The sequence below is a fragment of the Vipera ursinii genome (genome assembly GCF_947247035.1).
Source record: "Vipera ursinii genome assembly, chromosome: 3".
NCBI classification, from domain to species: Eukaryota; Metazoa; Chordata; class Lepidosauria; order Squamata; family Viperidae; genus Vipera; species Vipera ursinii.
Genome location: NC_139516.1, coordinates 52,234,896 through 52,262,589, shown reverse-complemented (window position 1 = coordinate 52,262,589; position 27,694 = coordinate 52,234,896). Strand labels below are relative to the sequence as shown.

The window sequence follows — 27,694 nt, the reverse complement described above, 5'->3', positions numbered from 1 at the left end:
GTCTGCACACGGGTGGTTCAAATCTGGCTCCGTGAGAAGGAGTGAATACCTGTTGATCGATCCCTAGCTCCTGCCCTCTCCCCCCACCCCAGCGGTTCAAAAGCATGCAACATTACAAGTAGATACTACTTCAGTGGGAGAAAAACCTAGCTCTGTTCGTGTGTGGGGATAGCGGAAGCTGGCACTGGACCAGGCCGGATGTGAGGCATCGCGACACAAGGCAAGGTGAAGAAGCTCAGAAGAGTCAGCATCCTGAGCGCCGCTAGTTAACTGGTATAAAGTAAACCGCTATCTCCCTGCAGTACAGTAAGGATAGGCACACAAGCACTGAACAGAATGAACTAGCAATTTAGGCTGTCAGGACTGCAGTGCGTCCAGCATTGTGTAGATTTCCCTGACATTGTATGCCACATGCTAAATAAATGCTTTCTTTTGTCACAGTCATTCTACAGTACTTCTATTTGCAGGACTATGTTTTTTGTGATTTTCTCATTATTATTTAATTATTAATAACTGTTCAGGATAGTAAGAAATCATCAGACAAGCTTGGCAGTGGAACCTTGCTGGGAAGCTCACTTGATTTCTACCAAAAAAGAAAACAGATGGTCAAGGAAAGGAAGGAATAATTAGTAAGATGTTATACTAAGTACCTTTCTCCTGAAATGAGAGGACCCTAAGGAAAAACTGGCCAGTGAGAGGAAGCATGTTGAATTACTAACATGAAAAGGGTAACAGGATAACGAGTTTCAAGAAAAAGAAGAATAAAACAAACTTACTAAGACATTTCAGAGAATGTATGCTAGTTACCAAAAATCATTCAAGGTCCTCTTTAATACTGAATAACTATAAGAAGTCTCTTCACCCTTCAAAGAATCTACATCTTTTAGGATTCCTTCTGAGAAATTAATAATGGGTTAACAACCTGTTGGTTGTTAAGTGCTCTGAATGTGCTTAGATTGATTTCTAGACTCTAGTACTTCTCAAAAGCCACAAACCGATCTCTGATGGATTCTTTGGTGATTGGATATTTGCATATGGAGAATGTGGGATTTTTATGGGCCAAGAATGGCTGGTAGATACATCAGCTAAAATACTCTTGGCTGCAAACAACGAGCCCACTGCCCAATGTCTAAACAAAAGCCAGCCATCAGCAATATATAGAAAACAACAACAACAAAGCAGTAGCAAAGGCTGGAAATATCCTTCAGACTTGGGGAACTGTAAGGGTTGCAGAAATTCAGGACACTTGAAAAGTAGAGGACTGCATAACAGCCCGATCAAGACTTTGCTTCCTAGTAATGATGAAATGGTGACTGTTATTACTTAGGGAAGGGAGCATTTTTAATGGGAGGTTCCCACAATGCAGCATTTTGTTGCAGTATCCTTCACATTGTCTAATCCAGATGCATTACAATAAAATAAAATATGGCTAGCATTTTAAACTAAGCAATTTGTACAGATGATCCTCAACTTACCACAGTTCATGTAGTGACCGTTCAAAGTTACAATGGCACTGAAAAAAGCGTCTTATGACCCGTTTTTCACACTTACGACCATTGCAGCATCCCCATGGTCACATGATCAAAATTAAGATGCTTGGCAACTGGTTCATATTTATGATGGTTGCAGCGCCCCGGGGTCACGTGATTACCTTTTGAGACCTTCTGGCAAGCAGAGTCAACAGGGAATCCAGATTCACTTAACAATCATATTACTAATTTAGCAAACGCAATGATTCACTTAACAACTGTGGCAGGAAAAGTTGTAAAATGGGGCAAAACAACAAATGTTTCACTTAGCAGCATAAATTTGGGGCTTAGTTGCGGTTGTAACTCGAGGAATACTTGCACTTCTAAGTGTGACTAAATAAGTTAGTGACCCTTCAGGCAGAGCACATCTCCAAATTTCACAATACCAGTTCTCAACACCAAAATGTGCACCCTAGGGAAGACCACCTACTAAAGGCATTTGTTAGGAAAAGTTGCAGTCTTGTAAGTGGATGGGAAAAGTGATGCATGGGAAAACTGAACAAAAGAGGCGTTTGATTAACTATATGAAAAATCATGTGGACTGAATATAAAGAGATTTTTCTTATGAGAACTGGCTGTGATGACTCAGTATTTGGCAGTCAAAAGGGATTCTGACTGAGACAAAAGTATATCAGCAAAGCACAATCTCTCCAAGGTGTTTTAGCTTCTTTCTTCAAAATGACTTTGGACTTTTAGAAGCTTTTCTTCATTTTTTTTTTGGGGGGGGGTTGCAGCTTTGAAGAGAAATAGGAAGTAATAAAGCTACATCATGTAAGATGAACGCAGAAAATGGTAACAACTAAGCCTCTCCTAATTTACCTTATTTCTCATTTGTTTTACCTGTCTTCAATCTTTTATTGGCTTATGCTTTAAGATTCTACCCCAAATGCTTGTTTTATCTAAGGTAAGTTGTTCTTTTTAGGTCTAATAAATTAGGCACTGGACCAAAAGTATTACATGGTCTTATACTGTTCCAAATATAAAGATATTTTCTTGCTTTTGTTTGCATATTTTGACATTAATTTTATATCATGAAGTCCAGTAACATCAGACTAAAATCTCCTTTTAGCAGGCATTCTCCATGCATGGCAAAAATTAGATCCAACCCTGTGTGTTTTTAGCAGCTTTTTTTATGTTCTTGTGTAACAGTTCCACTTTCTAAAAAATAAATAGTCTGCTCACCACCGTTGGGCATGGATTTTGTACCCAACAATTTTCTTTCCAGTGTTCATTTGAATAATTTATTAGTAATTCAATGTCTGATGGTGCAAATAAGCACAATTCAAATCAGGAAGCAAAGCCATTTGTTACACTGACATAGCTAGGGGAATCTATCTGTTTCTCTTTCCATTTTTTTATCATAAAATCCCATGCACTAAGCTTTTTGAAAAGAGGATGGACAAAATGTGATAATAAATATGACATTATACAGATGTATCTGATACATGACCTTGTCCAGGTGTTTAACTGTATGAATGGCAGGCATATGTGAAGTTTTAAATCCTAAATAGCTCAATGGCTGCTCTTCTGTGGCATTTTAGAGTTGTTTATTTGGCAAGAAAATAGCACATAATTAGCTTGTGTCAGAGAACTGCAGCATCTTTCTTGATCAGTTCTATTGGTAATCACTCTGATATAAGCTAAACATATTGAAACAAAACGGAAAGTGTAATTTTATCAGGAGATTACAGGTAGCCCTTGACTTACAACTGTAATGGAACCTGACCCAATTTTATGAGTTTTTTTTTGTGGCAGCCTTTAAGTGAATTACCAGGGTTGTTAAGTAAATATGTGGTCATTAAGTGAACACCATGGTTGTTAAGTGAACCCACTGTTCACTAGGGAGCACTTGTGCTGAAAATCAGAAGAAAATGCTGTTGTTTTTTGGCAAAAACATTGTAAATTGTGGTCACATGACTGTGGGATGCTGCAAATGATCATAAATGCAAGCTGGTTGCTGAGCACTCAGAATGTAGTCGTGTAACCATAGGGCAGCACAGTCACCAGAACTTTGGAACCAAGTTGTGAGTACTTCTGGGGGGGGGGGAATCTGTTGTAACTTTAAACAGTCACTAAGCAACCTGAAGTAAGTCAAGGACTGCCTGTATACTTATTTGAGGGATTCTCAAAGTAGAAGAAGTCCAATTACCACCACTAGATAAAACTAAACTCGTTTGTCTAGTCCAGACATGTCAAACATAAGGCCTGCGGGTTGCATCTGGCCTGTGATGGGCCCAGTTCCAGCCCACAGGGCCGCCCTGGAGACAGCGAGAGACTGGCCCCCACCTCCTCAGCCCACCCTAACCTGGCTGGACGCCCCCTAGGCACATGCATAGGAGGCAGTGAGCACGTGGTGGCCGACAGTATCTGGCAGCAGTTGTATGCCACCAGTCCCTCAGCCACCCATCAGATCCTGCAGACCAAGCAGTACAGCTGGGTCCAAACGCCACGGCTGACAGGCCAAACCAAGCAGCAGGTGGAGGCAGAGGCATTTGGGGGAGGGGAAGGCATGCTATCTGGCCCACCAGAAGCACAAGGCAATCCGCCGCCCACCCACCCCACCTAGCCACGACAGGTGTGGGCAAGCAAAGATAGACGGTGGGTCTGAGTGCCATGGCTGCTAGGCCAGCCCTCCAAGCAGCAGGCAGAGGCAGGGTGAAGGGGGGAAGGCATGCAAAAACTGCCATGCTGTGGCCCCTGCCCCCTCAGCCTTCGCCATCCAACTTTGTCCTCCAGCTCTGCCACACACACTGGACAAGCATCCCACCTGCCTGATGGTCCTGGCAAACATGAAAGGCAAGGAGCACTCCATCCCCAAGATTCAGCCGGGACTTCCATCCCTGCCTCACTGAGCCCAACCTTGGAGCTGCCCCAAGTGCAGTCAGGCATCCCCCGAGAAGTGGTGCCAGGCTGGGTAATGGGGTCCCGGCTTCCTGGGAGCTTGAGGCCTGCCCCCCCCTCAGTGCCCCAGGCAATCCACGCTGCTGTCTGAGGGACCCTCACATGGCCCAAGAGGGATGGCAAGACTCCTCCAATGGACCAGGCTCTGGTGCTCGCCCCAGTCCTGCCCCCTCTTCTGGAGACCTCCGGATCTCCCCATAGCTCTGCCCAAACCCCCACAGGCGACCCCCCAACACGAGTGACATTGAGCAGGCCATGCCCATTCAGTTGGCCACCCCTACCCATCCCCCCAAGGGCAACAATAATGCTGATGTGGCCCTCAATGAAATCGAGTTTGACATTATGCCACCAGCCCAGTGCTTCAGGGTTTTGGTTAAATCTTTATCATCCATCTCTAATCCTACAACATAGTTTTACAATGAAATGTGAGAATCACCTATTGCATTCCAACGTCATGTCTAATGAGGATAATAAACCATTGCTGGAACAAGAATCATGTTGGTGCAACAGCTGGATCCCTTCTGTTTGCTTCTTCTCTTTGGAGAAATGAAGCAAAGAAAGCTTTATATGGGAGCCATCTTTTGATCTTTGGGACCACAACTCCAGTGATGTCAATGATGGGATCAGAGAGACCAGGGATAAAAAAAATATTAGCCTGTTTTGTTTTCTTTGGTGTATGGTGGATTGGGTTGGAAATGGGAGCATTTCACAATACTACAACTTTATCCTTGCATTCCCATCTCTATTTCTGTTTTTTCAGCTGAAAATCTTTGGCCATTTCGATGCTATCTTTTGGCAGCATGATTTGGATCTATCTTCTGAAGATTTTGGAGAATTTTAACAGGACATGTTTCGCTTCCTGGAGACTTGGGGAACATTCCCACTGTTTCTTTAGATATTTTCATACCTAAAATCATACAACTAAATATTATCATTTTGACACTCTGTTTTGGCAGGAGAAATTTCTGGACGTTTTAGAGGCTATAAATGGGGTGCCAGACTTGCTAAATCTGTAGCAGGCTGTAGCTTGCCACTGAGGAACATTTGAACCTAGAATTAATATTACAAACAAATCAGAATTCATAAACCTTACTTTATAGCTTTTAAAAGTAATCCAGTTTTAATAATTTAACCCTAAATCTGATGGTGGGGTTAATCATACTATGCCTTCTTCAAGATCTTGAAAATGAAAGAGCAAATTAACACTAGCCATTTGCATAATTTATTCTATTTATTTGTTTTGGCTGAAATACAATTCCATCTTAATTAATTTAATTTAATTTAATTTATTAATATTTCTATACCGCCCTTCTCCCGAAGGACTCAGGGCGGTGTACAGGGCAAGAATAAAACATAGAGATTTACAAAAAATAAAAGATAATTAAATACATGCCCGATTAAAAATACAGTTAATACATAGTAAAAAACCCCAATAAAAATAGTAAAAAACCCCACCAATCCCCCCTCAGGCCAGGCCGGCTTGCTCGAACAAGTATGTTTTCAGATCGCGGTGAAAGGAGCGAAGATCGGGCGCCGTCCGGAGCTCAACCGGTAACTGGTTCCATAGCTCCGGGGCGCCCACAGAGAAGGATCTCCCCCTGGGGGCCACCAGTCGACATTCTCTGACCGGTGGCACCCTGAGGAGACCCTCTCTGTGGGAACACACAGGGCGGAGGGAAGTAGACGCCGGCAGCAGGTGTTCCCTAAGGTACTCCGGACCCCTGCCATGTAGGGCTTTAAACACCATTACTAGCACCTTGAATCTCACCCGGAAGACAACTGGTAACCAATGCAGCTCACGGAGCAGAGGTGTGACATGGGAGTATCGGGAGACTCCCAACACAACTCTCGCGGCTGCATTCTGTACCAATTAGGCTACAGCAAGCACAGGTTGGTAGGAATACCTAGCCCAACAGTCTTTTCCATGATGTCTGGGTTATGTTTCAGTGTTTTAGTAAGAGAAACCACTTACCCTCCTTTGATGTAATCAAGAAATGTATGTTCTGATTCTGTGGCAAATGACAGCAGTGTTACCTTGAAAAGGAAGAAACAGGATGTATGTCACATAAGGACCCATGAAATAATTGTTACTGGGGCAGGAGCATCTGTTGCTAAGGATGATTTGCAGTCATGTCCAAGGCCATCCCATCTTCAGTTTACTGCCAGTCCAATAGGTTACCACACACCTGTTTTTTTTAACATTATCAAATCTGGGTTGCAAAAATCCAAAAGAAACATTTATTTCTTTACTGAAAATTTGAACTCAGACTCACAAGACCAGTCACAGCAGTTGGAGAATCTCTCAAAAGAAACAGTATATGTAAATTTGTTTAAAAAAGATAATTCAATGTTCATATTTTTCACACAAATGTGAAAGACTGCATTAAACGGTATCATTTCTACAGTAAAACTTAAATGACTAAATTAAAAGGTCAAAAGCGACTTTTTGAAAAATAAAATCTAAAGGATAACTTTTTAAAATAAAGGGTGTTCTTTATAATAAAGACCATATGGTCACTGTACTCATAAGGAACAGAGTGAGTTAGATCATTTAATTAAAGAACATCATTGTTAACAGTGGCTTACCAGTTTTTCAAACAGGAATCTCTCTGGTCCATAAGTTCATACTGGGAACTAAAGCTCAGACTTTCTGTATGGGATCTACTACTATGGCTCTTCCTTATATATCTAACAATTTAATCATTTTCTCCTATGGACAAGGAACAAAGAGCAAGCTACCATAATATATCATGCCAGAGACATCAGCCAGATTTAACAATTACCAACAAAATAATCTGGATTTATCTGGCAAATGTATCAATCAGCCCAAATGCCTGCATTTTTCTTTGCGTGCAGGAATTAACATTAGTTCAAAATTCTTTCTACATTTACTCTGTGTTGAAATATTTATCAGTTCTGTCTGCCTTTGATTCAAATCAGATTGCACTATTGTCTATTATTTTAATTGTGGAATCCTGGATACAGGACTGAAAGCCACCTGTTTTTATTGGCCCTTCCTCTTGCTGGTATTTGTATAATACAACTGCTGGGGAAAACAACAGCGAAGGTCATGCATTATTGGTGGAGCAGTGGGCTAATGCCTCCTTAAGTAACACCAGCTGCCTGCAATTAGTGCAGGTTCGCATCCCACCAGGCTCAAGGTTGACTCAGCCTTCCATCCTTCCGAGGTAGGTAAAATGAGGACCCAGATTGTTGGGGGCAATTAAGCTGACTTTGTAATAATGCCGCTTGGGTGTGTGCGTGTGAAAGCCCTAATAAGCAGGCATATACATAGAATGAAGGCTACTGCTAAGCTTGTAAGCCGCCCTGAGTCTTCGGAGAAGGGCGGGATATAAATGGAATTAAAATAAAATAAAAAAATTATTTGCTGTTTAGTTTACATCAATATATACAATTTGATGTCTATTTTCTATGGTTGCAGCTCAAATAAAAAAAAAAAAGAAATCCCAACTTCAAAATTACTCAGATAACATGTTGGGGAAGTATTTTAATACATCAGGTACATTTATACTAATGTTACTCACTGTTCCTGAATTAGAGTATTTCTTTTTCTTCATTTTCTTTTTGGGATTTACCACCTGAGAGAAAGAAGAAAAATTATGCTTAAATAAACATCTCTGTGAGACATCTGGTCTGGCTGAACCTGCAATGTATACTAGAAGCAGTAGATGCTCTCCTGGTGTTTATATTAATTCCATCTCTATCTATGACACTTTGCAGAGGGCTACTGGGAAACAAAATAAAAGATGTGATGCAGCCCCAAGGAGTTTACAAATTCTATTTAAACAAAAAGGAAGTCTAGGACTGAAGAGGCAAGTGGGAAAGGAAGCCAGAGAACAAAATGTGGGTATGCTGTAAACAACTTCATTTGCAAATCATCCGGCTTCTGCTTTAGTTATATATGCTAGAGTTCTATTTCAGCCATGCAGCGAGCAGGGACTTATGCTAAAGCTTCCCACAAACAAACAAACACTTTTGAAAAGCGATAGGAAGAATTCAGCTTTTCTTGTTCTTGTCCTTGCAACTATCCCGCAAGAAGCCCAATGAGAATGAAAACTGAGACACCAATTAAACTACTCCAGGCAAGGAGATGGTGAAGCTTTGCCACCTGAGGTCCCAAACAGATCAACACATCTGTTACAGTCAACAGATCTTTCTAAAAAGGCAAATGATGTTATCTTAATCCAGGTTAATCTTAATTAGTGTACACTCCTTTTCCATGACACATACAAAAATAAGATTTTATTTTAATATGACACCAAAACCAATTTATATTGTTCTTGCCCTGTGAAGCAGGTATCTTTTAAGGAGTTGGGGAGGGGGTATGTATTAAAGTGGAGGTATTTTACCATAATATCAATGGAATTTAAACTGGTTTTTCATCTTAAATAAAAGTTTCTTTGTATACATAAAATAAAATAATAAAATAAGTATGACAGTAGGTGTAATTCCTAGCATGCCAAATATGAAATATGAATTAAATCAGTTGTAATATTGTATATGCGTTAGGATGAACTTGGTACCTATGACTATCCAGTCCTTTATCCCACCTACACTGACTACATTTTTGCAATGTTTTTATGCCATGACCTCCCCCGACCCCAGATTTTAATCTTATCACACCAAACACCCATAATATCTGACACTGCACTCTGCATCAAGCACATGATGGCCAACACATGCTGCGGTATCACCTTTCCTCCATCATGGGCTGCCATAGATCAAGTTACATGTGTGCCTCACTGCCTGACAAAAATATAGCATTAGTATAGAATAAAAAAATCTTCTTCTGTGTTTTTTTTGTCTTAATCAAAGGAATATTTATCGAGCAGGTGTCCAGCTAATGTTTTGTTGTTGTTAGCTGCGAAGTCGTGTCCGACCCATCGCAACCCTATGGACAACATTCCTCCAGGCCTTCCTGTCCTCTACCATCTTCTGGAGTCCATTTAAGCTCACGCCTACTGCTTCAGTGACTCCATCCAGCCACCTCATTCTCTGTCGTCCCCTTCTTCTATTGCCCTCGATCTTCCCCAGCATTAGGCTCTTCTCCAGGGAGTCCTTCCTTCTCATTAGGTGGCCAAAGTACTTGAGTTTTAGCTTCAGGATCTGGCCTTCTAAAGAGCAGTCAGGATTGATCTCCTCTAGGACTGACCGGTTTGATCGCCTTGCAGTCCAAGGGACTCGCAGGAGTCTTCTCCAGCACCACAGTTCAAAGGCCTCAATTCTTTGGCGCTCAGCCTTTCTTATGGTCCAACTTTCACTGCCATACATTGCAACTGGGAAGACCATAGCCTTAACTATACGCACTTTTGTTGACAGGGTGATGTCTCTGCTTTTTAGTGTGCTGTCTAGATTTGCCATGGCTTTCCTCCCCAGGAGCAAGCGTCTTTTGATCTCTTGGCTACAGTCCCCATCTGCAGTGATCTTGGAGCCCAGAAAAATAAAATCTGTCACTACTTCCATTTCTTCCCCGTCTATTTGCCAGGAATTGAGAGGGCCAGATGCCATGATCTTGGTTTTCTTAATGTTAAGTTTCAACCCAACTTTTGCACTCTCCTTCTTCACCCGCAACAAGAGGCTCTTTAGTTCTTCTTCACTTTCTGCCATTAGAGTGGTATCATCTGCGTATCTCAGGTTGTTGATATTTCTTCCAGCAATCTTAATTCCAACTTTTGATTCATCTAGCCCTGCCTTTCTCATGATGTGCTCTGCATATAAGTTAAATAGGCAGGGCGACAGTATACATCCTTGCCGGACTCCTTTCCCAATTTTGAACCAATCAGTGGTTCCGTGTCCAGTTCTCACTGTTGCTTCTTGACCCGCATATAGGTTTCTCAAGAGACAAATAAGATGGTCTGGTACTCCCATCTCTTTAAGAACTTGCCACAGTTTGTTATGATCCACACAATCAAAGGCTTTAGCATAGTCAATGAAGCAGAAGTAGATGTTTTTCTGGAACTCCCTAGCTTTCTCCATGATCCAGCGTATGTTGGCAATTTGATCTCTAGTTCCTCTGCCTCTTCGAAATCCTGCCTGTACTTCTGGTAGTTCTCGATCCACATACTGCTGAAGTCTAGCTTGTAGGATTTTAAGCATGACTTTACTAGCATGAGAAATGAGTGCAATGGTGCGATAGTTTGAACATTCTTTGGCACTGCCTTTCTTTGGAATTGGAATGTAAACTGATCTTTTCCAATCCTGTGGCCATTGTTGAGTTTTCCAAATTTGCTGGCAAATTGAGTGTAGCACTTTTACTGCATTGTCTTTTAAGATTTTGAATAGCTCAGCTGGAATACTGTCACTTCCACTAGCTTTGTTGTTGCTCAGCTTTTCTAAGGCCCACTTCACTTCACATTCTAGGATGTCTGGCTCGAGGTCAGTGACCACCTCATTGTGATTATCAGGGACGTTAAGCTCATTCTTGTATAGTTCTTCTGTGTAATTTTGCCACCTCTTCTTAATCTCTTCTGCCTCTGTTAGGTCCCTGCCATTTTGGTCCTTTATCATGCCCATTTTTGCATTAAACGTTCCCTTCATTTCTCCAATTTTCTTGAAAAGATCTCTGGTCCTCCCTATTCTATTGTTTTCTTCTATTTCTTTGCACTGTTCATTTAAGAAGGCATTCTTATCTCTTCTAGCTATTCTCTGGAATTCTGCATTCAATTGGGCGTATCTTTCTTTTTCTCCCTTGCCTTTCGCTTCCCTCCTTTCCTCAGCTATTTGCAAAGCTTCCTCACACAGCCATTTTGCTTTCTTGCATTTCTTTTTCTTTGGGATGGTTTTGGTTGCTACCTCTTGTACAATGTCGCGAACCTCTGTCCATAGTTCTTCAGGCACTCTGTCTATCAGATCTAATTCCTTAAATCTATTTGTCACCTCTACTGTATATTCAACAGGGATATGATTTAATTCATACCTGAGTGGCCTAGTGCTTTTCCCTACTTTCTTCAGTTTAAGCCTAAACTTTGCAAGGAGAAGCTCATGGTCTGAGCCACAGTCAGCTCCTGGTCTTGTTTTTACTGACTGTATAGAGCTTCTCCATCTTTGGCTGCAGAGCATATAGTCAATCTGATTTCTGTGTTGACCATCTGGTGATGTCCATGTGTAGAGCCGTCTCTTGGGTTGTTGAAAAAGAGTGTTTGCTATGACCATCGTATTCTCTTGACAGAATTCTATCAGCCTGTGCCCTGCTTCATTTTGCACTCCAAGGCCAAACTTGCCTGTTATTCCAGTTATCTTTTGGCTTCCTACTTTAGCATTCCAATCCCCCATGATGATAAGAACATCATTTTTTGGTGTTAGTTCTATAAGGTGCTGTAGTGCTTCATAGAACTGGTCAATTTCATCCTCTTCAGCACTGGTGGTTGGGGCATAGACCTGGACTACTGTGATATTGAATGGTTTGCCTTGGATTCGAACTGAGATCATTCTGTCATTTTGAGGATTGTATCCCAGTATTGCTTTTCCTACTCTTTTATTGACTATGAAGGCTACTCCATTTCTTCTGAAGGATTCTTGCCCACAATAGTATACCTGATGGTCATCTGAATTAAATTCACCCATTCCTGTCCATTTTAGTTCACTGATACCTAAGATGTCAATGTTCAGTCTTGTCATCTCTTGTTTGACCACGTCCAGTTTTCCTTGATTCATGGATCTTACATTCCAGGTTCCTATGGAGAAAAAATCTTTACAGCATTGGACTTTCCTTTCACCACCAGACACATCCACAGCTGAGCGTCCTTTCGGCTTTGGCCCAGTCGCTTCATTCTTTCTGGCGCTACGAGTACTAGCCCTCTGCTCTTCCCCAGTAGCATATTGGACGCCTTCCGACCTGAGGGGCTCATCTTCCAGCGTCATATCGTTTTGCCTTTTGGTACTGTCCATAGGGTTTTCATGGCAAAGATACTGGAGTGGGTTGCCATTTCCTTCTCCAGTGGATCACGTTTTGTCAGAACTCTCTGCTATGACCTGTCCGTCTTGGGTGGCCCTGCACGGCATAGCTCATAGCTTCATTGAATTACGCAAGCCCCTTCGCCACGACAAGGCAGTAATCCATGAAGGGGAGCTAATGTTTAGCCAACACCTATTAAATCTTAGCAGCTAGTACTGCAGCTGCATCAGGCTTCCAATGCTTGGGAATGAGGTTAAAATGCCCTGCTTATCCTCTTCTCAAAGCCAGTTAAAAAGTAAAGAAAAAAAGTGTATAATTTATTCATATTAGGAAACTCAGATTTCCTTGCTAACAGATTTGAGATATTCTGGAGCAAAAGTTTCATTTTTACCATGACGTACACACCAGACTGCTACTATCTCAGCAGTTAAAGCACTATGCTGGAGGCCATGCAGTCCTTCTGCTTCGTTCAACAGATCATCTGGCTATTGGAATTATTAGATACTCTGATGGAAGACCCAACATTCAAATAAACTGGGTGTTTCCTTCTGTTTCAAATCATAAATGTCTCCTGGGATATAATCCATGAAATGCGGCTATGAAATATAAAATTATTTTAAAGAAAAGAAACTGAAAATGCAAAGTGTACTATGTAATCTAGTATTGTAAATGACCATAGCAAGTGTGCAAATTTGACTTCTTTCCAATAGAAGATTATTGAACTATGACAGTTCTAAGTTTAAAAGAAAATATTTCTGAATTAAGCTCTAATGCCAATGATCAAATTCTAAATTAACCACTCTGAGATAATTTTCTACTTATTATATAATATTTCAATAAATGAGAATAGACTTAAAGTTGGAAATGCAAATGTAAGAGAAATCCTGTTCTGAAGGATCTTTAGAAAGAAATTTGAAAATAAAGTTCCCACCATAATATTTTATACCAATTTATGACACGGCTGTATTTGGAATTTGTACGTGTTAAGACAATTCACTGCATATTCATTTGAAAGGGGCGGTTTTGCAAGGCACCTTGGTGCCAGCAAAATATCCCTCTTCAAAGCATTAAAATGGTTGCGAGCTTTAAAAGATTTATGTGGCCACTTTGAAGGCTTACTGCAGCATAGATATATCCATGTGGTCACCCCAGTTCACTGAAAATCTCAGTAGGTCACAGTCTGCATACAAATGCACACATTCAGACAACTGGAAAAAGACCTAAAGCTTTTACATGAAACTTTTAAGTAATGTGACTTTTCCAAAACTTTGGTGAAGAATGCTTCATTCATATCTGTGAATGTTTTTTTTTAAAGTGCTCATTGCCAAAGTTTTATACAGGCTTATTGGACATAAGAAAAGGTACTATAGCAGATTAGTGGGAGGGTCAAGGCTAATCAATGGAAGTGCCCTTCATAATGCAGACTCTCTGTAGAATTCACTAATCCATAAATAACAGTGGCTGGGTAATTTTAAATGGGGATAGGGAAAATGAAAGGAAATATTGTGAATGGGCAGGCTAAAATATGGCATTCATAGGTGACCAAATTCATGTCAGACAGTTAATCCACATCCACAAGTGAACCATGATTCTTGGCCACATTTAAAGTTAAACTGAGTCCCTCTCTCTTCTAAAGAAAAAAGGGATTTTTTTCAAGCAGTGTGTGTAGTTGAACAGGGGAAAAGGAATGAAAAAGATTGAGAGTGCCTTACTTCTTCTGATTAGTCTCCCCCAAAGCTGGAGGATGCAGAAAACTACTATTTAGATATTTCTTTTGAAATACATAAGGGTCCAGCTAGAAAACTGTGCTTGTTTTTTTTCCTTTGCTTTTTCTGCATGGAAAAGAATAAAAAATTGGGGTAAACCCAGTTTTCTAAACTATGCAGAAAAATAATATTAATTTTTGCTGCTTACTTCAAAAAATTGAGATTATTTTTTTTGTTCATATAGCAGGGGCATGAAGAGTGAATATTTTCTTTAGGATCTTCTTAAAAATTATATATTCATCTGGAATGTTTGTATTCTCCCTTTTCAAGAGTCTGCTGGAATGCTTTCTGTTTATTTGTAGCAGGTCCACCCCATTTTGTGGCCTACCTTCTTTTGATTTTTCTATGGCTTTTTGGTTTAGTTCAGGGGTCAGCAACCTGAAACAGTGAAAGAGCCATTTGGAACTGATTCCCTCACAAAAGGAAAAACTGGGAGCCGCAAAAGCTGTGTGCGCATGCGTGTACATGCGCACATGTGAAGAACAGGGTTTGACTGAAGAGTGGAGTCAAGGCGAAATATGTACCTACCCTGCATATTTGAATTGATTGGTTGAACTTTTTTAGTCACACTTTTTTTTTTGGACTGCACATGGCAGAGAACTGGGAGCCGCAGGAGACGGCTTAAAGAGCCGCATGCGGCTCCGGAGCCGCGGGTTGCAGACCTGTGGTTTAGTTGGTGACCCTGATTAAGGCAACTCTGTAACTTTTTTTTAGAATGTTAAGCATGTGTAATTTAAACTTTAACATTCAAAAGGAGCATTGTAGTTTATCTCCTTCTCATAATAAAATTTGATTTTGTCTATATCTTGTGAGATTTGTCCATATACCAAGCAAGGACTGAAATCTTTTAGCCATATGCCTCTAAGCTACACACTCAGAAGCTTGTGTTATAGGAAATATTCTATTTTATTTTTTTAACCTTTTAATAGCTAGAAAGGGAACAAAAGGTTTGAAAATCCCGTATTTCTCATATATTGGGATGGGAAGCCGCCCAGAGTTTTGTAAAAAAAAAAAGGGGGTGGAGGCAGTTATGTAAATGTTATGAATGAATGAATGACACAGAAAGGTTACAGGAAGTGTGTCAAGTAGGGAATTGGGTGATGGCAACAGATATCAGCACTAGTTAGTAACTATTTTAAAGCAAGACATTAGGCCAAAGTGTGAAGACCCAGATGATTTCTGGGAGAAAAAGTTTGAAATATTCAGCTTTCCATTGAATGGGTTCAGCTAGCTCCATTATAAAAAGATAACACAATAAGTATCTACTAATCATATATTTTCTAGAAGCTCTTGCTAAATTTTAACCACCAGCAATCTCAGCCAGCATAGTCAGTAGGGAGGGTTACAAGGGCTACAGTCAAGCAATATTTGGAGAATCACAAGTTTTCCTATTAATGGCTTAAATATAATCTTATATATGGGTTCCTTCATTCCTTTGAAAAGAAATAAGAAAAAATATCAGATTTGATTTTATGGCCCTTTGCCAAAGAGAATGTCTTTCTTTTCATTATTATGAAAAACAGAAATGTAGATTCCTTTTCCAATTTCATGGCATTCTGTCCTCTGGAAGAGCAGAGTTTGTGAATTATATAAACTATGCAAATTTCTCGTCTCTATTTTCTTCTTCTCCTACCCATTTTTCCCGTGCTGAGGAGACAAACTCTTTGAGAGGAGCAGCTGGGATCTCCCTCCGCCTAGTCAGGCCAGTCATATGAGAAATTGTCCTAGAACTGTCACATTAGATACTATTATGATAGGACTACTGAGCATAAGACATTACGATGCAAAAAACGATTGGTAATAACGGGAACCCCAGGGTCTGAACTAACTGGCCACATATGTAGGCGTGCACACTGCTGCAGCTCTGTTTTTCAGCTGCACATGGACTTTGTCATCTGTTGGTCAAGTCAGATCTTCAACTCAAGCAGAAAGGCACCATCAATGCATATTACAACTAGAACTAGTGACAGGATACAAACTCTATTGGCTGAGATCACATGTCATGCCAAGATGTGATTTTTAAATCATGTTTTATAAAAAAAAATGGTTGAATTTTTTAATATTAAATTGTTCATCATTTTTTACAAGGTACAATGGCAGGATTCAACTTATAGTGGTTTAGTTCACCATATGAACAGAGCTGCCCTGGCAGAGACACTGAAAAACTTACCTAGGTAAAAGGGGCTAAAACATTTTTAAGTCTGGAACATTCAGCTAACGTTCAGAAGTGGCTCAGGCCTCTTGAATTCACTGAACTGTAGGCAGGAGGGCAAAGTACAGCACACTTAGCATGTGCAATATTCTATTATAGTGATCACTTTCAATAAAAGCAGTTTTTGTCAACTCACAGACTTGATTTCATGTTCTGGTCTGCTTAAGTGGGGCTGGCATTGTGTGAACTCAGTCAAATCTAGTTCCAGACTCTTGGCACTTGTGGAGCACTATTTAAAGCTCAATATTAACCTTACATGTCAATAGTCTCAAGAGGTATGTAGATATGCACGGGTATCTGTGCATATCGTGACACTATCACATAAATTATGCCAATTATATAACATCAGCAGTGCTTTTACCAAATGCTGTACAGACATGGGAAATATATATTCTTCAACTTGGAAACAGTTTTTGAGGAAAAGCTTTTCCCACAGACTCCTGTAATGACCTATAAGTTATCTCATAAGAATGTTTGTGCATGACATGGAATTGAGGAGAGAATTACAGTTTTCGCAATGGAACAAGTGATGACCTCCCCACACCTCTCCCACATACCCCTCCCCTCATGTTATGCATTTTATTCATCAATGACCCGGGGTCAGAAGATGAGCCCTGAAGTTGCCAAGCTTGCCAAGAACACTAAATTATTCAAGGTGGTGAAACTACAATTTGACAAAAGCCAAAGCAACCCCTTCAAACTGGATTAGGAAAACAGAATTCTTTGCCAGATCTACAGGTAGCCTAAGCTCTAATGATTCAACAGGAAAGAGATATTTTGGTTGTGGTGGATAGGTTAAAAAAAAATCATCTCAGCATGCAATCGCAGAAATGAAAAAGGCAAACGCTGTGTTTGGGAAGATCAGGAAATAGGTTAAAAATAGAACAGCAAGTGTTATAATGCTTTTATATAACTCAGTGGTGAGAGTGCAACTGAACTGTTGCATAAAGCTCTGGTAGTCCCATTCCAAACAATGGGAAGTTCAGGCTGAAAAGTCTGAAAGTTTTTAGATCAGAAAAAGAATCATAAATGGGGAAACGTCACCGAGACTTTACAATATCTGACCAAAAAAAATATAAAAGTCATATAAGAGAAAAGAATCCACATTAATTTCTTGAGTTCCTGGATGAATTGGAACAGAAAATTAGCAAAAGCTATATACATTTTAAGGCATAGAGTTAATATCTTTCAAATGGCTTTCTCTAAAAAAGGAATAGGGCAGACAGACTGGTAATCATATAGCTGGAGCGGATAATAGTCAAGCTACCAATTCACTCTAATTATGATACTGCATACAATCTGGCTGAAATTACTTCTCTCCACTCTCATACTGGCAATCCCTTATTTATGTTTTTATTGAGATTTGAAATTAGCACGGTACTGTGGTTGCCAATGCCCTATCAGTGGTTTTTTACTGATATCTGCTTAGCTCTAGAGCAGATATACTTCTTAGTATTTTAGTAGAAAAAAGGGGTTTAGCGTAAAGATATAAGTCAGGCTCAAAAGTTATTGTTCATTTTTAAACTAATGTATTTTCATCTAAAATAACAGGTGTATACTTCAGAGGGTATTCTCCATGTGAACACCAGACTGTAAATATTTTATTTACATCTTCTTATAGGATTGTGAAAGCTGCTAATATAGTATAGAGAAGCAATGGTCTGAAACTCGTCTAAATGGAAAATTTTGGGAGAATTTGAAGGGTTTGTTTCTCCCAACTGAAAAATGGGGGGAAAATGCTTCTATAAATACAAGGAATGTGTGCATATATTTTTAGGGGCCAAGTTCAATTTATAGGGCAGAAAAATTTCCTTTGTTTTAGGCCAACAACTCTGGAGGCACCACATTTAGAAAACGTGGTTAATGTACCAGGATAAACATTTCATTCCTTGCTGAATGTTACCTGTCTTATGTAGACCAGAATTTGGCCAATAGCCTTTAGAAAATACTGAAGATATATAGCAATATGATAGATAGATAGATAGGTAGATAGGTAGATAGGTAGATAGGTAGATAGATAGATAGATAGATAGATAGATAGATAGATAGATAGATAGATAGATAGCATTACTCCATTGGCTTAGAGCCTCAGTATTTCAGGAGTATACATGGTTTTTGAAAGATTTATATTAGAATTTTTTCCCCTAGCAGAGGAGAAAACTATATTGATACATGATGCATAGAAATGGAAAGGGTGTTGTAGTCTAAAACAAGTTTTAAAAATAGACTGATTGTGAGAGGAAAGACCTGTGTTGGGATTAGAATCTTATTCAACAAGAGAGAAGAATTTCTGCTACTGCTCCAGGAATCAAAGGAATCAATTGTAACTATAAAAAACTGTTCTATAATATTAATAAAAGTCAGTTTGGTGTAGTAGTTAAGGCACCAGGTTAGAAACAGTGAGACTGTGAATTCTAGTCCCACCTTAAGCACAAAGCTGGTTTTGTGATTTTGGATCAGTTTCTCTCAGCCCTAGAAAGAAGGCAGAGGCAAATCACTTCAGAAAAACCTTGCCAGGAAAACGGCAGGAACTCGTCCATCCAGTCTCAGAAAGTTGGCACGATTGAACAGAATAGATAAAAAAGAGGAAAAAATGTTAATAGATCACCCTTCCACAGTCTGATTCTTTCCTTGCAATTGCCATCATTTCCAGCCTGCATTATTCCCAGTCAGGAATCACACTGGCAGGGTTAATGGGTGTTGAAATTCGAAAGTTTTGGAGGGTTCGAACTGATAAAGGATGAAATGAAACCTCAATGGGACAGTATTTTCTGACAGGGGCAGCAATACTATTATGAACTTTGAAGTAACTGCCTCCAGCTGAAAGTCATGAAAGAGGTGGAAATTATCCTTATTCGCTTTGTATTTTATCTGCTTGGGAGAAAGATGATCTTTGATATTTCCTCCCCTTACAGTAATAAAATATTTTACCAGGCTTTGGGTATCACTTCCTATAACTTGGATAGCTAAAGGGTACCATTTGCTGTTCAACTATTATTTATTAAGATATTTTAGATCACAGTCTGCAGAAACCTTATTGAATTAATAGTGGTCTTATGTAACTCCCACTCATTTTAATTAAAATTAAGCTGGGATTTCCTAACACAACCTTCCCCAACCAGCTGCCCAACAAATGTGTTGAGCTAAAGCCCCTTTAAAAATAGGGAGTATAGGACTAGTCCAGGGGTAGGCAACCTCGGCTCTTTTATGACTCGTGGACTTCGACTCCCAGAATTCCTGAGCCAGCATAGAGAGCCGAGGTTGCTTACCCCTGGACTAGTCCAATGTATCTTGAGAACAATAAACTGAAGAACTGATGCTCTATGGGAACTCCCCCCCCCCTAGATCTATGGTTTCGGAAAGGCCTAGGGAGAATGTCATAAAGCCAGGAAAAAGTAGCATAATTCATCATGCAGATGGGCGAAGTTGATAAATGACATCTTGAATTTGAAGAGGGAGGGAAATTTTGCTTTGTCTTTCTAAAAAATTAAGTTAAGCCTATGTTAAGGCTTACACTGCCATTTCCTACAATTTCACACTTTAAATGACAAGAAACCATACAGGTTAATTTGGTTATTTGGATGGGAAAGATTGTAATAAGTACAGAAATGTGGTTCAAGGAGAGCATGTAACTATTGAGAATAGTACAGAATAGAGTAGAGTAGAGTAGAATATTTTTTATTGTCCAAATATGATTGGACACACAAGGAATTTGTCTGCAGTGCATAAGCTCACAGTGTACATATAAACAGCAAGTAATAGGTTATAGATTATAAACCATAGTTACAATCATTAATCATAAGTTACAAACAACAATGAATAAATCATAAGAAACCAATAGGAGAGGATAGTAGAAAAGATGAGAAGATGAGAAAATATGAGAAATGAGACAGTGGTCTGGGAATTAAGTGTTCAGCAGAGTGATGGCATGGGGGGAAAAACCCCATGGTTTTAATCAAAGCAGCACAGAATGCAGGGGTCTTAATAGAATGAACCACGTGTGTCATAAAGTCTGGCTGCTAGCTCAACGCAAGAATTCGTTAAAACATTTCAACCATTTTTTTCAGTCATCCATCAATATCAATTAACTTTGGATGCTAATATTAAGGGGCACCTGTAGAAGCTACTCACCTCATAGACATTAAACTGGCTTTGTCCTCGTGCCAGTTCTCTATAGCTGGTTGTAAACTCTCCAATGAAATCATGACTGTTAACAGAAAATAGGATTGTGAGAGGTGATATACAACAAAGATTCCTATTTCTTTATACCTTGGTCCAGATGAGGAATAACAAAATGTCATAGCCAATCAGTGGTAATTCTGCCTATTCCTCACTTCCTTAATTTGTATATACTGGTCCAACTACCAATATACGGAGTTCTAGTTTACTTTTCATTCTTCCCCATCATTTACTTAGACTCTTCATTAAAGTTGATTTATAAAGCCTTTACAAATCTAGGGGCTGTGAGGTGTGTTTGGATTTATAATTCTCATCATTCTCAACATCACAGCTAGAATTCTGGTGGGATAGTAAGCCTTTCCTCTTTTGTGGGGAACGCAGGCCCGTAAATTCAAGCATGCTGCATGCGTTTTCCGCATTTTATTTTCATTTAATTTTTATCAATGTAGGTTTTATTTTTTATTTTTTTAAAAATGACTAAGTGAAGGAACTAAATGCTACTTACCTGCCATCTCGATCCCAGTCATACACTTCTACTTTTATGGTTCTGCAAAAAATGACATTAGTGGTTAAGTTGCAATTCCTATTACAGTTTTCTTCTGAGAAAACCACAGACATGAAAAAGTGTCAAGCTGTGCATTAGAGATGGTATTTTTTTTTCTTTTTAAGAAAGCTGAGCAAGTAAGCCAAGTGGGATTTAGGGGATACTGTATCAACACTATTCCAGCTACCCTAAATAGGACAAAATCTCCTAAGTAAGCCTACAACTGCCCTTCTTGCCTTTTCTGGATAAGCATCTTGGAACCAATGTATTAAATAAGCACATGATTATATCAAAGTCTCTCACCATGTAGGGAAAACAGAATTACCAGGGGGCGAACTACTCCCTATCTTTATTCTGACTCAACATAGAACATGATACAATGATACAACTTCCTTGCTAGCCATGTAATAGATTATAAGGGTGCCAGATTTTTTTTAAGATTAGCCTTTTTTGCTTCCTCTGGACCATTCTACTTGGTAAATTAAAGTATGTCCTTTATCCAGAGAGTTGGGATGCACAAGATGATACATGGTTCTATTGGGAAAATGGCTGCCTATAATGTGCTTGAAGGGACTCATTAAAAGCTTAATTTAGACAAGACAGAGAATCTCTCTCTCTCTCTCAAAAAGGGCAGTAGAGTTAATTTTCTTAATGAGGGGGCTTATTGATAGGGTCTCCCCACTTAAAATTAATCCCACAGTTTGGGAGTTCTCTTGGTCCTAGTTTGTTAATTAATGTTCAGATAACAGCTCTGGCCAAAAGGTTTCAGATGTGGAAAGGCAACAAAGTTACTCTGTTTCAAAAGAGGAAATGAAAATAAAACAGCATCATTAGCAATAAGCATCTAGGCAGAAATCAAAATAATTTTCTTTTAAACCCAGGCTCTACCAGGTTTGTGTCTTTGGATCACTTTCCTGCCAATACATAAAACCGGAAAGTTATTTTTCTGTGTTCCAAGATGAATAGCTGCAAATTAGCCAGAAACATGTGATGTATCATTTTTCTGATAGCACCCCAAAATACTAAAAAAAAGCATTTTCTCTCTCTCTGAAGGTCTGATTTCCTGTCTTTTTTAGCCTTTTCTGGCAGGTGAAGACAACTTCAGACAGAATTTTGATCAGCTGTGGCATTTTACACTGCATTTGTCAAGCAATAACATTCTCAACTTTTAGTTACATGTGATTTCTTTGCATCTATTATCAGCTAATTATTTCTGTTTTCCCGTGTTTTTGTAATGTTTTAGTTACTTGTATGTTTCTCTGTGAGATTGAAGGATGAGATATACATTATTGTATTAAATGCATATAAATTGTTGTTTGTCTTTAAAGTATGAGGAAAAAGGGAGATTTCCACACATGTATTTTATCTATTTTGTCTGGGTTACATTGGAGAGATGTGAACCATTTAAATGTTACTAAACAGACAGGCTTCTGAGACAAAATTTGCCAATGGCTGGTTGACATTATTTAATCCCAACAGTTTAATATATGTCTTACAAGGATTCCAGAGGTATTTGTTGTTCCCAAGTAGGCAATGGGGACACTGGCACTTTTACCCTTAACTCCAATGCAATTTTCAATGTCAGGCACTGCTCATTCTCAGTAAATACTCCAGCCTAGTGGCTTCTTAAACTCTTGTTAGCAAAATGACAGTGATTAAATTGCCTGTGGCTGTATGTATGCTGACAGGTGACATGTGAATCCTCAGAGGCACAGGAATGAGTGGAGATGTCAGACCAGACTTGAGTTCCATTTGGAGCTCATTTGCAGAGACTGCCACATCCCCTCACCCTTGCCCACTTCTGTGACTTGAGAATTGCTTTCTCAATATTTTCAGTGCTTCTTGAAGTCAACTAAACTTCCAAACTATTGCACACACCAGCAATTTAAAGAAAAGGCTCATGTTTATAAAAGCAAAGCAAAACAGAAGAATGGCAAACAATTCCAATATTTCAACTAGATCAGGGGTCTCCAACCTCAGGTCCGTGGACCAACACTGGTCCGTAGCATGCCAGCAAGTGGGCCGCACAAACAAGCAAAGCTCCATCAGGATGCAGCAGTATTCAAAACCACACCCCCGCTTGTTCACAGAAAACTCTTTCTCTATGGCATTGGTCCCTGGTGCCCAAAAGGTTAAGGACCTCTGAACTAGATTATAATAGACGAGCAGAGATGGGCAACAATGAAAAAAAAATCATTCTTGAAAAAGGTAAAACTTTAACGAGTATTCACTGAAGTCAATAAACACAACTGATAATAAGTATTCTATCATTCTGTTAACTAGGAGAGATCTCACGCACAAATGCCCTGAAAATGGCAAGTCACACCCTGGAAACTAACATTCAAGAAGAGTATCCTTTTACAGCATTGAGCACCTGGAGACTGATTCCAAGGTTTTTCATACAATTACTGCATTCTACAAAATGTATTCAAAGTGACTGATAGCTTCAGTTTTATTCCCTTCCCCAAAATGGAGAATAATCCTTTCTTAAAAAAAACCAAACCTGAGGTGATTTTGTTGGTAAACAACAATTCAGAGAGATCAAGTGAAGAATTTGCTGAGCTCCACTAAAGGCTGTTTTCTAAACAGTCAAAGTGGGTTTGGCAACCTTTTCTTGGGTTGCTTACTAAATGCATATGTGTATACTTTAGAGTGTAGAAATCTGGGGAGATTTTGAAGAAAAAAAATTACAGTGAATCGTGTAGAATGCAGAGATTTGAATTATGTTCAGTACATTTGATCCTGGACAGATAAAATAAAACCTTCAAAAAATCAGGAATTCAGATGTACCTTTGTTTATTCTTAATTTTCCTGATATATTTTGCTGGCAAATTTCACAACCAAATCTTAGACAAACCAAATTCATTTATATTGTTATTCCACTTCAACTTTTCAATGTTGACTGAAAACTTGCCATTTGATTTTTACTGCTAGCATAAACAGTATGCACCATTCCCTTAGTAGGATTCTGTAAGTAAAGTTAGGAGTACTGCAACTGGAAAACAAGGTGTCCTTGGTAAATACAAAAGCTCCAACTGTCCCAAAACCTAAAATAAAAGCAATCCAAGTATAAACACAGATTTTTCAGGGAAAATAGTATGATGAGTCCCTGGGAATTGGGCAGCATATATATTTAATAAACTATTATAGGGATGGAACATGTCTTGTGTGCACATGAGTAACACAATTGTCACATAGCTGGGACTTAAAAGACATCCAGGTTTCACTTATATCCAAGCTTTTTGCACAGGATCTCAAGGGGATTTGCATCACACAACTTCCTATTTTCCCCATACTACTTTATGAAGTAGGTTGGGTTGAGAATAACTTTCAATGAGCTTTCATGGCTGAGGGAGAACTACAATTTAAATCCCCAGCTCCTGGTTCAGTAGCTTAACTGTAAAAAGTATTCACTGGTTCTCTGGATCTGCCTCTGTAAACTCTTCAATTTCTTTCTCCCAGTTTTATATCTACAGTTGGTCCTTGAATTCATGATGAAAAGTGGCTTATAACCAATCCTTGCACTTACAACTGTTGCAGCATCCCTACAGTCACATGATCATTATTCAGATGCATGGCATCTGGCCTGCATTTAACAACAACTGGTTGCAGCATCCTACAGTCATATGATTGCCATTTGTGACCAATTGGCTTCCAACAAGCACAATCAAAGGGGAAGCTGGCAGGAGGCTGCAAGTTGCAGTTGTATGAGCTACTGCTTAACAAGCAGGTGATTCAGTTAATGACTACAGCAAAAAGATCATAAAATTGAGTGCAGTCACATGAGGCCTCACTTAATGATTGCACCACAATGAATTTTCTGGTCCTTATTGTGACTGTAAGTCAAGGACTATCTATACTAGCACCCGAATTTACTCTTTTTGTTGTTTTCTCCCATTTTTTTCTCTTTGTAGGTTGTTGAGTTTTCCCCCAATCAGTAGGTCTCTTAAAAGGTAAAGGTAAAGGTTCCCCCGCACATGCATGCTAGTCGTTTCCGACTCTAGGGGCCGGTGCTCATCTCCGTTTCAAAGCCAAAGAGCCAGCGCTTGTCCGAGGACATCTCTGTGGTCATGTGGCTGGCATGACTAGACGCCAAAGACGCACGGAACGCTGTTACCTTCCCACCGTAGTGGTCCCTATTTTTCTACTTGCATTTTTACGTGCTTTCGAACTGCTAGGTTGGCAGAAGCTGGGACAAGTAACAGGCGCTCACTCTGTTACGCGGCACTCGGGATTCGACCCGCCAAACTGCCAACCTTCTGATTGACAAGCTCAGCGTCCTAACCCACTGAGCCACCGCGTCCCTTATGTAGGTCTCTTAGAGGGTGGTAAATGGTTAAAGAATGGAAAGCAAATGAGAATAAAAGGCTTTCAGATTAGATAAGTATGCAAAAAAGGGTCTGTCAAGAAACTGCATCAGGATTGCAGTTTTGTTTTATTTCAAATGTTGATAAAGTCACCAAGATTTTTGATGATACTAATTTACTCAAGTTGATAACATCAAAATAGGATTAGAGAGAGCTTTCAAAAAATCCCTCCCCCTCTGTTGAATGGGATTTAAATTGAAAATCCAGTTCAATGTAAACAAGTGCAAAGCAATGGCACCCTCTTGCAACACTTCCTGCTCTCAGATTTCATATATACAAAAGTGGGGGCTGAGTTGGCAGTAACTGATCAGAAAAGATCAAGAAAGGGAACTTGGAATCAACAGTTCCATGAAAATGTCAACCCACATTAATCCTTGAAATCATTAGGAAGGAAACAGAAAACTGCCAATATAATAACCATGTACCCGCAAGAAGCCTTGGGCTGAGGCAGCACTAAAAATCACCATCTAGTTCTATTTACTGCACCTCAAAAAGGATATTATAAAGCTGGAAAATAATATAAGAAAAGCAGTCAATATTATAAAGAACCCAAGAAGCAATTACAAGCACAATGAAGTAAACCACAATCATGGGGAACAACATATATAATTTTGATTTTACACAAAAGGGAATGATCTGGAAAAAACCAGTCATAAAGATGTTTGGGTTGAACTACTAGACTATTATTTTTATAACAACATTAGGCATGGGAAATAAGATGGTGATATATACCATTTTATACTGTATAGAAAATATGATAGTTTCTCCAACAATATTAGATCCCAAAGTGATCTAATTAATATTACCACTGGAAGAATTCAAGACTTTCCTCAATAAAAGGAAGTAATTATTTACCCAACGAATAGTTTTCTGTTATCATATATGCCTACTGGCATTGAATTAACTGGTTTTCAAAGGGGAGAAAACAATTCATGGACGATTGGACAATGAATAGCTACACATGTTAATGCATCCACAGATTGTTTCCTTGAACAACAGGGAGTAATCTTTTAGTACAACAGTGGAAGAGGAACAATAGTGGAAGAGGGCATCATCCCCATATTTTGTTTGTGAGCTTTTAGGATACCTTTGGTTGTAACACAAAATGCTAAGATAGGGGAGCCTTTAGCCTCAAGCCTGGCAGTATGATTGTGTTGCTCTGGTTACAGATTATAGAGGAACAGATTTCAGAGCATGGCACACCAGAGAATATGCCAAATAAAGGTATCTTTAATTCCTCCTACTTTTATAAACGTCGACTCTTCAGATAGCAAGGATTTGTAGCAGCTTTATAATTCATCCACTGGACTAGGAAAAGGTTAATATTTTAAAGCATACTTTCAATCAGGAAACAGAATGAGACTATTGCGTCTGTTGTCTTGATCTGTGACTAGCTTGGTCCCAATGTCATACGTTTCCATAGCAACCAAAGCTAAAAATATACCATCTAAAATGGGGGAAAGGCCCACGCAGCAGTCAAAACAAACTAAATAAAGATCAAATTGCAATCATAATGAGGAAAAAGTAATTTTAATAATTTTTCTGGACTTGTTCAGGAGGTGATGAAACAAGATGGAAGAAAACAACAGATTCTGGGGATAGAAAGCTTGCAGTTCCGTCAACCACTGTGGAAAAGAGGCTCAGCTGTGTTGGAAAATGGGATTCCTCAGGCCACATTTCCATATGAGTGTGATCAAGTGAAAAAGCATTTATTTCTCCAATAATGATTTTGGTTCAAGATATCTGGCATTGTGCACCAGACAGTGGTCCGGATTAGGAGCCTCATATGGTCTAGATTCAATGACTGAACAGATTACAAATATAAGTAAACCCAAACTTATATACACAGAGTGACATATACGTACGCTTTACTTTAGCAAATAGTTAAAAATGAGTCCACTTGCACTTTTCATAGCTCTGGGGTAATGTATCAAACACCAGAAGGCAGAAGAATTTAAATTTAAGATGAAAAAGTATTGGGTGTTAAAAGTAAACTTTGGCGATAATGTTACAATACTTAAGGATAATATCATGATATAGGATACCCAAAAGCTATCTTGATATTTGTTATCTTAATTATTGATAAGAGCAATATGAAGAAATTTGTTTCATGGTCAAGAGAACAAGGAAAATATTGAGCTTTATGTTCAAATGGGATATTCCTTGTTTGAAAAGAATCTTATTATTCCACTGTCATATATTTGTTTCACAGGAATAATAAAGACTTATTTTGCAGTGTTATTATAAAGATTACAGTAAACTGGTGGAATTTTTTCAACTT

At 39.2% G+C, this 27,694-nt stretch overlaps 1 protein-coding gene across 2 annotated transcripts in view; it reads right to left on the bottom strand.

The window, feature by feature from the left end:
- Positions 1–27,694, bottom strand: part of CPNE5 (copine 5) — a gene marked incomplete at its 5' end in the record, with an annotated part of 151,243 nt that overhangs the window by 19,968 nt on the left and 103,581 nt on the right. For both annotated transcript variants that reach the window (XM_083357802.1, XM_083357803.1), the window contains 4 exons: positions 6,403–6,464; positions 7,976–8,029; positions 20,455–20,530; positions 21,008–21,049. In XM_083357802.1, coding sequence (XP_083213928.1) covers positions 6,403–6,464; positions 7,976–8,029; positions 20,455–20,530; positions 21,008–21,049 — 234 coding nt within the window. The remainder of the gene's footprint in view (positions 1–6,402; positions 6,465–7,975; positions 8,030–20,454; positions 20,531–21,007; positions 21,050–27,694) is intronic.